Raw genomic sequence first — 13189 nt, 5'->3', positions numbered from 1 at the left:
AAACAAAACCTTAAGTAATTTCTGGCTTCTGGAAAAGTTTAAAGGGTTACTTTGCCCCAAAATATGAAAAAGTTAACACTAGTGGTGTCCAGCCATGCAGGCGGTTGGAGTTCTATTTGCTCAGATTCCTGCTGCCCCTCATTATGTGACATGTGGTGTTCAGAGCACTGAAACCTTATATTTAACCAAAGCGAAGAGTCTACAGCTCTGCTAGCTGCTCATGCTAAATCGCTCACATGCTGATGATTAGCAGGCGTTACTTTGTTTAGTCTTTCAGCATGCTGACACTTGCTCGCTAGCGCTAAACACACAGCTCACCTGCGGCTGAGATTTAGTTACAAGATCAAAAGTCAGAGGACAGGGGGTATCTGGGGTATCTGTACCACAACCTCAGGGTGCCACTACGTCAGTGGATCACCATCCATAGAGCCATGCTTCTAGCAGTAACACTCCACTGTATTTTCAATAACTAGCAGGACATACTACCATTTTTTTTTAAAGGAACTACAAAATTTCAGTGATGTGAACACCAAGAGTCGAAACAGTTGTGCAATGAGCATGCTAATAACACAACACTGCTGATGGGAATGTTTGTTAGTTTGCAGAATTTTGGTCATAAAACAAGGAATTGAACACAACTCACATCTGGACCTGATGGCGGAGCTCGACGAGAGGTCAGAGTCACCAAGGTCAATCCATTCCATCCATCAGATACACTGAACACACGCAGCTAATTTCATAGTCCAGCCAATAGTATTTGGAGTCATCACAATGGTGATCACACTGACCGACTAACAGTACCATTCAGAGCAAAGATGCTAAAAAACAAACAATTTTTGCTCTATTGGGACACAGGCAGAAATCTCAGAGACAAAAACATACAATAAGACCAAAACTGTCTGCATGACTAAAATCCACTTTACCAAGTTACAACATCTATTTTTGCATTTGGAAAAACTGCCCCCTAAAGTTTAATTTCAAATTGGTGGAACGTTTTTATTTTTTTTTGGAGCGTGCACACCTCCACAGAAGTTCATCAGCTGCTGCCGCCTCAACCCTCATCACCAGCATTCAGGATTCTTCCCAGCTATTTTATCAATAACTGTAAACAGGGTTAAGTTACATCTTGCAAGGGGACGTAGAAAAAAAAAAAAAGGAAATTACCCGTGTCGGCCTGTTGGTGTGTTAACTTCTCATTTGATCGACATGCTTGTAAAAATGACAGTAAATCCTCACTGCAGGTTCTTAAAGCTGCCCCGTTTGGCTGGTCGACTCCTTCTGAACTCTGTATGAACTCCTTTTGAGGTACGAGCACAAAAAGTGGGTTTATCAAGCAAAGAGAAAATATTATTTGCAACTATTGGTCACAAATGGTGAAAATAAAATAATTATTGCATAGTACAAGAATATTAAGAGAGTCTCAATCAGTGATTGATGGCTCAGGTATTGTAACTACAGGTACAGCTGATTTCTGTATCATTGAATCAATCAGTGGAGCAGTCAGAGCAAACACACTGGTTATGTTTTGACGAACCAGCGCACACCGACGCTGTGGAGGAGTTGCGCTGCCTTATACAGTTATCTGGTCTTTAAGAACTAAAAACTATGCTGCAGTGTGTCAATAAAGATATTTCAATCAGTTTTAAGGGCTATTTTAGTTTAGATTTAATCGCCAGGCGTACAGAGAATACGCCAAATGATCACACAGACTTAATTTTTCACCAATCACACTGGTAAAATCTATAGTTTGACGAACTAAGGCTGAATTTACACTTTTCAATTTTAGTGTAGCTTAAGGTGCCATGTAAAGGTGGCACGACTCTGTGGCACAGTTGTTTAAAAAAAAAAAAAAGGAGAAAAAAAAAGGCAATCACTTCCAGTACTGGCAGGAGATGGTTTGGATTGTGCTTATGTATGAAGAGGAAGAAAAAGAAAGAAAAAGAAATTAGGAGTTCATATAGTTGATTGCATCTGTTCTCCCATTTACTGTATAAGCGCACTGTAAACGTTTCAAGTGTGATTCCTGTGATGAACTGAGCCTCTTCTCAATGTGGTCCTCATGCATCCTGCAGTAGTGTCACACTCCTGCCAGCTTCATGTCTCATCATCACCATCCTCATCTTCTCCTTCCTCTCTTTGGCAGTAGTGGTTTCTTGGAATTGACTACAATGCAGCTGTGCAATACCAATAGTTTCTGTCCTTTGTTTCTGGCTCTGCGTGACTTAACTGATGCTGAGCTGAGCGAATCCAATGAGTTTAACATCGTCAGGGATTTCAGACTCCTCCACACCAGATGCCTGGAAGACAGCGAGCAATAAGAAATGATCTATGATCGTAAACGGCCTGTAGGAAAACCTGTTGACTTCATTTACACATCAGTGGACAGACTCTGATGTATTGGACAAATGATTGTTGTCCATGTACTCACCAGTTTGAAGGTCAAGTTTTTGGTACTCTGAGGATCATCAACAATCTTTTGCAAATTGGCAGCAACTAGACAGAAGAAAAACACAAACAAAAAGCTCAAGCAGGTGCACATTTTTTATACTATAGAGGAATAAATGTCGAGAAATCAAATAATGGTTTGCATTAGTATGTGATATGCTTATTTAATATGGATATGATATATATATATAATATAATATAATATAATGTAGTATAATATAATATACTATTTGAATCGAGTTGTAAACTGAGCAAGTGACCTGATCTTCCCCTCCCAGTGCTATCTCTCCAACTTACCAATGACTAAGTCCCTCCCGTCCACCAACCCGGCTGAAACCAGCTCTTGAGAAACTCCATCAGCAGAGTCTGAAGGGGGACAAGGGGGCGTGTCCAAAAACAAAGATATGAGATTGAGCGTTACATGCACATGTGAAGAAGAGAAACGGTTAGGTAATCATTCCTACCTCTGCCGGGCATGAACTCAAACCGGATGTCATTGAGTTCCTTCTTGGGATTCCTCAGTCTCAGGACGAGGCTGATGGGGACGTTGGCATTGGCTGCAGCTGGATCCTGAAACAGCAACAGTACAGGAATGACTGTGCAGTAATTGCTCAGGATTTTCCACTGCCTGAGATGACTAAGAACATTTCTCTGTTAGTTTTCACCTGAGCAGTGGGTGCCTGCGAGAGGCTGGCTGTATTAGCAGGAGCATCGTCTCCTGCCGGGGCCCCACCCGCCGGGGCCTCATGTGCTGCACCAGGTGCTGCACCAGGTGCCTGCAGATGTCCAGTGGAGCTTTCTGATGCTGCTGCTGCTGCTGGGAAAAGCTGAGAGGCAACACATTTGCAACTAAATCAACAGGTGTTTTACATTTTATATGGAAACAACAAAAAGAAATGGACACACATGAAGACAGTCATGCAGATTGCTCTGACAAGGCATTACAATAAATCAAGAGTTTCAGGTCATGTCCACCACAAATAGACTCACCTCCATATTCTGGGACCCGTCCTTCACCCTGGGTGACTGCAGAATGGACATGACAGATTGTCAGGATTAAAAAACATGCAATTCTCCTTTTATCCCCCGAATGTATGGACCAACGGAGTGTTGACGGATTAAAGGAATTTGACACAAGGTGACATGAACACGTTAAATGAAATCACAGTCAAGATAACAGACGGTATAATCCCAGAGCCAGACATGAATTAAGAGTGACCACACAGGACAGTTATTGGAACGGAGAACTTGAGCAGGTGGTTGAGGACAGTTCACAGCTATTCTCCTTCAGACTTACTTTAAAGGGACAACGAGGAGTTTCTATTTGGTTATAAAAAAGTCTCACGTTAATGTGGATGAATCTACGCTACCCACGTGGCTCCATTTTCGATAAATATATCGTTTTGTCTCTATCGTTATTTTGTTATTTTAATTAATGGTGGAAATGCTGGGCGAGCCGACCAGCGTTTCCTTACTTTCGGTTTCGCGGACGCTCATGAGAATAACGCCGCCGTATTGCCGTTTATGGTCGGGACTACAACGGTAACTGAACCTCTTTGAACCTCTGACTTTAATTCTTGATGAATGAAAACATGAGTCTGTCTTGCGCCGGTCGAAGAATTCTACGGTGCGCGCGGAGGCTCATAAATGTAGCGTGAAAACGCTTCACTTTTCCAAAACTCTTCGTTGTCCCTTTAACCTATCAGTAACCATCTTTTTTTAAAAAGTTGTTGTTGTTTTAATTTGCAGATTTTTTTAGCTATTCAAAAAACCTTTACTTTAATCCCTACAACAGGTGAGATTATCAAAATCCACTTCCACTTGGCAGTTCTATGTAAACATTGTATGTACATATATTGCATGTCTGTCTGTAACTCATTGATGTATTGTGTCTGAAACAGGTCTGTCTTGGGAATGAGCCTGCATGCCTCAATGAGATTACCTATGTCAATGAGATTATAAATTGAGGATAAATAAGTAAAGTAATTAATAAATTAATTATACAAAGTCTTCAATCCTAATTGGATCCTTTAATCGCTACAAGACAACAAGCAGCAACATGAATACAGCCTATAACAAAACAAAGGCAAGTTCTTTCTAGGTGGGATAAAGATGGAGAACTGGCTTCTGTGTAGTTGATTTACCTGAGTAACCTAAACATGAACTACACTATCAATGAAACGGTTGGCTTCATGAAAAACTAACGTCAGCTTGGCCACAAACCAGCAGTCCAACAGCTCCGCCTGCTGGCTGAGAGGACACTGTGCACACTGAGGACATACCGTACGGTGCCTTACAGAGTAAAGAGGATTGAGTCTAGAAGACGCAGGCATGCAGAGTCTCACCCGCAGCGCTGCCACCGCAGCTTTGCCCTCCTCACTCTCCTCGTCCAGCTCGTCATCGCTCCACTCCCAACCGCCGTCCTCCGTCTTGTGCAGACGGCCGCTCGAGCCGGGCACACGACGCACCTACGCAATTGTGTGGTGTAAGAAAAACAAACAAAAACACTAATTGAGAGACATGCAACACTTAACAAGTTAAGCTTTATGTCTTCCTTGTAAACCTATTGCAGAGCTGCTGAGGCGTATCCGAGCATGCATCAGGCGGGCTGGGACACACCCTGGACAAAGACAACACGCCACTGTACAGTGACACAATGTTGTGTATTCAGAGTTGTGTTGAAGGCAGACCTTTTTTGATCGCTCTGTTATTGTTGGACCTTTGTAGAGAAGCCGCTCCTGCAAGTACTCGTTGTTCTGTGACAGAAAGACAAACATTTCTTACAGGATCTGGAATAGTTCTCACTGAAACATGCTGAAATAGTCTCCCTTTATTTTTCTAACAGTGATGCAGGGCTCACCTTGGCTTTTGTGAAGAATTTGTGCTTCAGCAACTCGGCAGCAGTTGGCCTAAATAGGAAAAGAGACACGAGGCTGCTCATTATAGTCATTACAAAACTGTGGAATGTAACGGAAAGCGAAAGCAAGCAAGCACAAACTTTAATTTGACATTGGGCAAAGAAAAAGGGTTTGAGGACTGACGGACCTTTTTTCAGGATCTTTCTGTAAACACAGGGAGAGCATCTTCCTGAAGGACTTGCCATACTTCTTCACCATTTCCTTATCTGTGATGCCCGTCTCCAGACAGGGAGGATCATTCTGCAAAGTCAACATCAGCACCTACAGGCATCATCAAGATCAGTTGTTAAATAAGTCAAGGAGAACAGCTGGACAATCCAGTCCACCACAATACTTTGCTCAGAATCAAGGACAGCAATATTTCTATGAATATTCTGCTGTAATTGCAAGAGGCCACTTGTTTTTCTCCAGTGGAATAAAAGAAAACTGTGACATTTAGGGATGTCACGATTACTTGTTTTCACAATTAATCGTCGCATTTAACGCCACAATGAATTGATCGTAAAGATTCCTAAATACCGTCACTTTCTGAAAAAGATGATGTTGGAACCATATCTGCAGATGTGCGCCAAAGTAAAGGTAAATGCACAGATACTGGTCCATTTATCTAATGTAACACTGAATTAGTAGGAATTTAAATGTTAGCGTGTCATTCGTATTGTGAAAAAAATGATTAAAATAAACTTAACTTTGATATAGATGACAATTAATGACTTAAAATATTTCAAACACTTCCCCCAGTGGATTAATAACTGGTCCTATATTAAGAGATTAGTAATGTAATTATATTTAGACTATATTTGATTTTACACATTCATAGTGTTGTGAAATGTATTGATGCATAATAATCGTGATAATAGTAACACCGTGATTATTTCTGACAATAATCGTACCAAGAAAATTTATAATTGTGACATCCCTAGTGACATTAACCACATAGTCAGTCACCTTCATCGGTGGGTATTTGTGATATGGTGCCGCCCCAGTGGCGAGTTCAATGGCTGTTATCCCAAAACTCCAGATGTCTGCTTTGAAGTCGTAGCCACGGACCTGTGGATGAAACACAGAACCAGGACGGAGCTCATGAGTCTGCCTTTATATGCCTCTATTTCCCAGTTATGAGTCATCACAGAGAGAAAGCTGAGGCAGAGGAAGAAGCTACCTATACAAAGAGCCTCCTACCTGCTCCATGACCTCTGGGGCCATCCAGCACGGCGTCCCCACAAATGTCTTCCGAACCTTGTTCCTTGTCATGTCTCCTCCTGCTGCTAGAAAGGCACTCACACCGAAGTCTAGAGAATGTAAGTGTGTGACAAAAACATGAGAGAATGAGGTCAAATTCATTTCAAAATAACAATTTGTTGTTGTGCTGTGTGATCCTTTTGTCAATTTAGAATATAGACTAGAAACAGAAGCAGCCTACACACTGTAACTATATATAATTTAAATTGTACAACCACATAAATGTCAAGAAAACACTGTACCGGCAATTTGCACTGAGCCATCGTCCCCAAGAAGAATGTTTCCAGCCTTCAGATCCCTGTGCACGAGGAGGAGTAGGATTAAGTCATTATGTACAATTAAGATATCACAAGTCAGTGAGTGCATCAACAGAGGAGTGGCTGGGCTGTGCATATACTCACTCCCCAAATGAACAAACACTCAATACAATATTGCACACAAGCTGGTTAAAGCTGCGCCTTTTGACCTGCTTCATCCCACACCGCCATATTTCTGATTGCATACACTTACTGCAAACTATACACATTGAGCCAGAGTGGATTAGCCTGCTCACAACGCTCCCCTTCCTGATTAGGTATAACTGAGCCACAGCATCTGAGCTCAATCAGCAGCTGCTCTGTCTGTCTGCGGAAATACAGTCCACACACTGAAACCACAGACATTTCATCTTCTCACATTTCAAAATGTCACTTTTTGAAGGCTCTTTGTGGGTGTTTGTGCCCCCAAAATGTGAGAACTGACAAAAAAAATATCTGTTATTTGCAGGCTCCCTAGGTTGAAACCTGTAGAAGGGGTGGGGCGGGGCAAGCAGTGGTTCATTTGCATTTAAAGGGACAGGCACTGAAACCAGCTGTTCTGAACAGGGCTGTTTTGAGAGGATGAAAAGAGCTGTGATGTTTGATCCTTGGGGGATTTTGACCAAAGCATGTCACAGACATGTCTTTAAGACACCCGGGAACTATTTTAATTTGTGGAAAGGGGGCAGAGTATGTCTCCTTTAATATATCAGAATTCATTTCTCAAAATGATTGTTTTTAAGTCAGAATAATGAGATTAAAGGAACTAATTCAGGCATGAATATGAGTGAATGGTGTGCTCATCTGAAACAATGACATACAGACACAGAGGGTACAGACAGGCCTTTCTTCTCAGTGGTGGTTCACTGTGTTCCTGGGAGGGACTTTTATGTAAAACAAACTTCCTCAATTATGCATTTTCAGTAGATTAAATATTGAAGGAGCGAGGTGTAGCTCAAACTGCACACTTGTACGCCCTGTGTCTGTGCTGAGACTGAGACTATAACGTGCAACATAGCGGCTGCCACAAGTCAAGGTGCCTTAGTGCAGCGTACAGTCATAGAGAGGTTTTGCCCTGCAGCGAGGTGACGCATCGTCGTAACTCACCGATGGATCTGTCCATTTTTGTGAAGGTACTCGAGCCCCTCCAGCACTTCTTTCAGGATGGAAGCGATACTGGCCTCATCCAACACGCCAGTCTTATGCTCGCCGCGAGAGATGATATGTTTGATGATGTCCAGCACAGAGCCTGAGAGACAGCGGAAGACTTGTCACAAAACATGCATCAACTCATGCATCATGATAGGAATCTCCAGTTTGGCAAGTAGTTAAAGGAACATTTATCTGGTCGCGATCCAGCGGAGGCCTATCCCGCTTTTAAAAACCACAAACCCCAGCCTGCACCTGCACCAACAGCAGCGCCTGATCTCCCGAGGTTCTGCAAGAATGCACACGAGCTTGCAAATAAACCTGCTACTAAAGTAGTGCTTTTATCTCGTCTTTCTAGGAACGGAGACGTTCACTGTTCACATGTGCAGCCCTGTCACTTCAAAGATGCTGCTTTCACAAGCTGTCAAAAGGTCAATGCTCAGAAATGTCTCAAGCATTCAGATATAACGCTCAAAAACAACAGAGGTCAGAAATATGATGTTGAATTTGCACACCACGGTAAATTCTGACACATCACTGTCACATACCATGTCATCAATTCTTTAATGACTTCCCACTTACATGTAAAGACAGTGGTAAGACAGAGGAGGAAGGTTTTACACACTGACGAAATTACAGTGTACTGTGGTATCCAGTAAAATATGCACTGTACAAGTAGTTATTACAATTAATTACTTATTTCCAGGAATGGCAAATTGTTCCTTCAACATGTACCCACAAACACATTTAACAAAAATACTAACAGTAAGATTACCAGCCACATTTTATGGCTTCTTGAATGTCTAGAGAACCCAACAGGCTTTAGATCAGGTTTAACACTGTTGTTCAATACCTCAGTATAAACTGAACTTGTGACACAAAGTACTTCCACAATGACACAGTTGTGTGTTTCTTGTTTTGTTGCAACCAAATCTTGCTGCATAATTGTTTCCCACTCTCTTTAAACTTCCCTCCCCCGTCTCAGTTATCATATAGCATGTACAACCTGTTTTCAGTGTTGAATAAGTTAAATGAGAATAATACAATACACCAGACAAAAAACTAATATAAAATAAATACAAACTACTAGTTGGCCAGAATACAACACATGGCTCCCCATCTAATTCAAATAATCAGTTCATGTTCACACCTGCGCTTACTTGAGATAAAAGAAAGTCATTTCAAAGTCGATGTGAATATAAGAGTTAGCCAAGTGCAGCTTCGGTTCCTTTTAGCATTACAACACTTACCACCACTGAGCAGCTTCATCACCAGCCACAGTTCATCCTTCACCACAAAGGAAGTATAGTAAGACACGATATTTGGATGATGGCATTGGCTCATAGCCTGGATCTCTTTCTGCACAGAGAAGAAACATGAGGGACAAAAGGTCATACAATGATTTGATCTTTTAACTGGACCTGGATTTAGCGGACTCAATGTGTGACTTCACTCAGCCCCTATTATGACTCAGTGCTCACAGTCAGACGGTCTCTGCTACAATGGCCAAAATCTAAATGAGGAGTACACCGGGCCTCTGACTCCAGACAGTGGAGTAACCTGGGTTACATCACCGCTGGGTCACCAGGCTGAGATATTTTTAACGTAGACAACACACATAGGTGGATTCAGGCCATTATATAAACTAAGGACTGATACAGCTGATACAGAACCAAGTCATCCCTTGGGAAGTTCTGCTTTAGCAATTTATGACAATTATTCTCTCTGCTTAACCGGCCAAAAAACAAACAAACACATGATTTACACAGAAACTGTATAAACAATCAAGACAATATAGACTTAACATCCAGTGGAGAAACTGCTATACTGACTGTACAAATAAGCCATCTCTTTAAAACTGTGGTTATGTTAGACCTGTGTAGGAAGAAATCAGCAAGAAATGAGATTTACAAGTCTTCATATATTACCTTGACTTGTCAAATCTGTAATTTACTATTTACTACTACCACCATCAAATGTTAGGAACACCACAAACCCAACAGTGCATGACTACATTTGCTCTGTCACCCAACTGCACAGGTGAATCACTTATTACCATGACATGAATCACCAACAGTTCAGTGTAGATCAATGAATGATTCACATAAAAGATGAGAAAATCCTGTATATCCACTCTGCACAGACATCATGCAAGGCTTTTCTGTGAGTTTCCACTGTAATTGTGTTTACACTCAATCATAGTTGGAGTCTTTCTGATATCTAATATCAATATTTTGGTTATTCATCATTATTTTTTTCTCATTCATTCAATGTTGAGTATAAAAACCACTGGTTGCAGTTGTTGTGTTGGGAGAAAGGCAGATTCCAGCTCACAGCCTGATTGCAATGAGCTATGCAATGGAGTGTTATTGATAAGCTATTTATCTCCATTTAATGTGTCTTATAAGTGTCTTATTGATTTTTCTCAGCTCTCATGCTCAGTGGTGGTGATGGCATCAAGCTTTTTAAATTGGTCTTTGCCTGACCTGATCCCAACAACTCAGCCTACTGCCAGGAAACACATGCAATAAAAACATCTGGATTGCAGATGAAGGCCCACACTTAGTTGTGATTTATTACCAGGAGCTCATCCATGCTGGTCTGACACTTTTCCAGGTTGATGCGTTTAATTGCCACTTTCTCCTTCCTCGGCTTGCAGTACGCTGCCTGGACAACTGCAGTGGCTCCGCTTCCTAAAGGAAAACAACATCAGGGGTGACACCAACACACTGGAGTAAAACCTTTGACTTTTGAATGCAGCTTTTGCTGCACGACAGCTCATAAATCATCTGTGTGCAATGTGAGAATGTGCCAGATCTGAGCAGAAACCAGTCTGAGTCTGGGTGGGGACTACAGTATGTGGTCACTGAGAGAATTACAAAGTACTTTTAATTATAACACCAATCCACATTAAACTGAAATATGTAAATCTGCAGTTAGTCTCCACATTAGACTATCCCTTTTGGCCATAGTAATCGGTTATGTTACCAAATCGAGTATAAAGTATGGGTAGTTCACTGTTAGCCATATCACACCTTCAGTAAAAACCACCTCCCACTTGAGTAACTGACTTATCTTCACGCTCTGTGGGCTAACGTGCCTTAGCTAACCCATTAGCTTCTTAATGACTCACTGAGAAGCTATCTCACTTTAGCTCGCCAACTATCCGAAGCGGTTAATTAATGTGGCCTTGCCTTGAGCTGTTAACCTTCCTGCAGAGGAGCAGCGGGTTGTAACTGGCCTTGTGTTAGCTGCAGACATGCGATGCTAGTCGGCTAAGTGGCAGTTGGCCGGCTAGGTTGCTAGCATTAGCAGGCTAAGCTACTCACCTATCACCTCATTGAGCTCGTAGTCGTCCTTGTCGATTGACCAGGACTGAGAGGACTGGTCGTCTGCCATGTCGTCGCTGTTTGAAAGGCGTAAACAATGCTCGTGAATAAGACGCTGTCTGGTACAGGACAGTTTGTGATTACTCCATTCGGCTCCGGTGATGCTGGCCGCCGCTGCTGTTCCGCTGACAACTCCTGCCGCTCCTGTCAACACAACTTTACGCGCGACTGACGCATCGTGTTACGTACGAACCCAGGAAGAGGAACGGAGGTAGCGCCATCTTGAGTGTGGCAACCATGGTGGCAACAACGTCTGCTCATTATGCAGCAATGTGGAAAATCCAAATCGGAAAACCTCGTAAACAGACAACATGCTTTAACAAGAAGTAGTTGATGGGAGATAGGAGTAGGTGAAATGTGTTGGTATTTATTTACAATCCAACATTTTGCGCCTGTAAAATTGTGTTCAGTACACCTGGAAAATACAGGTCAGAAGTAGCAATGTGAATCAACACTTTATCCGAGTAGCAAACATGGGGTAAATTTGGTTCTTAATAGTGTCATAGAGTAGGCTATAGAGTTATGGAGTAGCTAGGCTGAATGCTGTAGTTAAAATAATATTGTGTAGTTAAACTACATTATTTTGTAGGCTATAAAAATTTTTGAAAAGCAGCCAATTTACTAGGTTATAGCTGTTGAATAAATTTGGTGTAGTAAAATAAACATAATCCACTTAAAAATGTAATAGGTAGAAAGTAAAGTTAAAGCAACATTGTCCCTCATACAGTAGATGATCTCTGAGATATCTGGTCAAGAATGTCACATTGTTTTGAGTTAACACAGTGCTCTCTGTATATTTCATGAAAAACTGCTAAAACTTTACACATGTAGCCCAGTATTCATTACTAAATGTAATTTTACAAAAAAAAAATGTAGGCTAACATGTCTTTTGGTAAACATAGAAATTTGTATAATTTATGTCATTGAAACTGTAGTAGGCCTACTCTAAAACATGAGGATGTTTGTGGAAAACTGCAAAACTATGGCTGGTATCAGTGGTATGTGAGGAAACAGCTGGGCCTGTTCCTGCTTGTCCTAAAGGCAGAGAAGACACAGAGCAAAGACTTCATCAGCATGAGAAGTCATTCACAATTTCTGTTTAATGTGTAAATTAAAGAGGCTTTACTCTTTTTGGTGGTCCCACGGTTCTTTAATAATTTGCTCTTTATACTTTAAACACCTTTCCTGGACTGACAGTTGACAGTTGTATGAAATGTGAAGCTGAGATAAGGTGATTAATTAAATGCACATCTGCAGACAGCATGCTTATATGTAAACAAATCATATAGCACTTTTGTTTCCCTGCCTGTTTGCCTGAACTTCATGGATTTTGTACGTGGTCCACCCTTGCCAGGAAGCTCTGCCCCTGATGCTGCATTAAAGCTCACTCATCCTGATGCTGACAGTGCGCTGAGGGTAAGCCAGGTCTGAAAGGGAAGTGCTGAGAGCCACAGGAGCCCCAGCGCCCCAGTGATTGCAGTGCTATTATCCTGCCAAGGCTGAGCTGCACATGAAAAGGAAATGAAAACACTTCATCTTCTCCATTCAATCTAACCAATATTCTCAAACTCACTGTCAACTATGTGGACTGGCAGCCAGCCAACTCTGCTATTCATTTTGTTGTTTACATGACTTGATCAATAGAGGAACAGGTGTCCACATGAAATAAAGCTACCAAAGAGGTAGTTGACCCTAGACCTGTGGAGATTGGAAATTTCCACACTGTAGCTATATTATCCTAATTGTGAAA

At 41.7% G+C, this 13189-nt stretch overlaps 1 protein-coding gene across 2 annotated transcripts; it reads right to left on the bottom strand.

Annotated features, from left to right (window-relative positions):
• Positions 1-1846: 1846 nt before the first annotated feature.
• On the bottom strand, positions 1847-11588 carry oxsr1a (oxidative stress responsive kinase 1a). Of its 2 annotated transcripts, none has more exons than XM_085805008.1 (17): positions 11380-11588; positions 10631-10743; positions 9301-9409; positions 8009-8150; positions 6848-6903; positions 6546-6655; positions 6312-6413; positions 5491-5624; positions 5306-5354; positions 5136-5201; positions 4791-4913; positions 3432-3471; positions 3111-3256; positions 2910-3015; positions 2743-2811; positions 2429-2493; positions 1847-2297 (listed from the first exon to the last, which is right to left on the bottom strand). In XM_085805008.1, exons 1-17 carry the CDS (start codon positions 11447-11449, stop codon positions 2223-2225), a joined length of 1575 nt encoding a protein of 524 aa, XP_085661134.1. In that variant the 5' UTR covers positions 11450-11588; the 3' UTR covers positions 1847-2222. The 2 variants fall into 2 exon arrangements, with proteins under 2 accessions (XP_085661134.1, XP_085661133.1); XM_085805007.1 differs by having other exon boundaries at positions 3111-3272; positions 3436-3471.
• Between the last annotated feature and the right edge of the window lie 1601 nt (positions 11589-13189).

The sequence above is a fragment of the Trachurus japonicus genome, chromosome 17, assembly GCF_045865225.1.
Source record: "Trachurus japonicus isolate A0001 chromosome 17, Traja_1.0".
Classification (NCBI taxonomy): domain Eukaryota; kingdom Metazoa; phylum Chordata; class Actinopteri; order Carangiformes; family Carangidae; genus Trachurus; species Trachurus japonicus.
The sequence above is the reverse complement of the archived record's forward strand: the minus strand, read 5'-3'. Positions and strand labels throughout refer to the sequence as shown.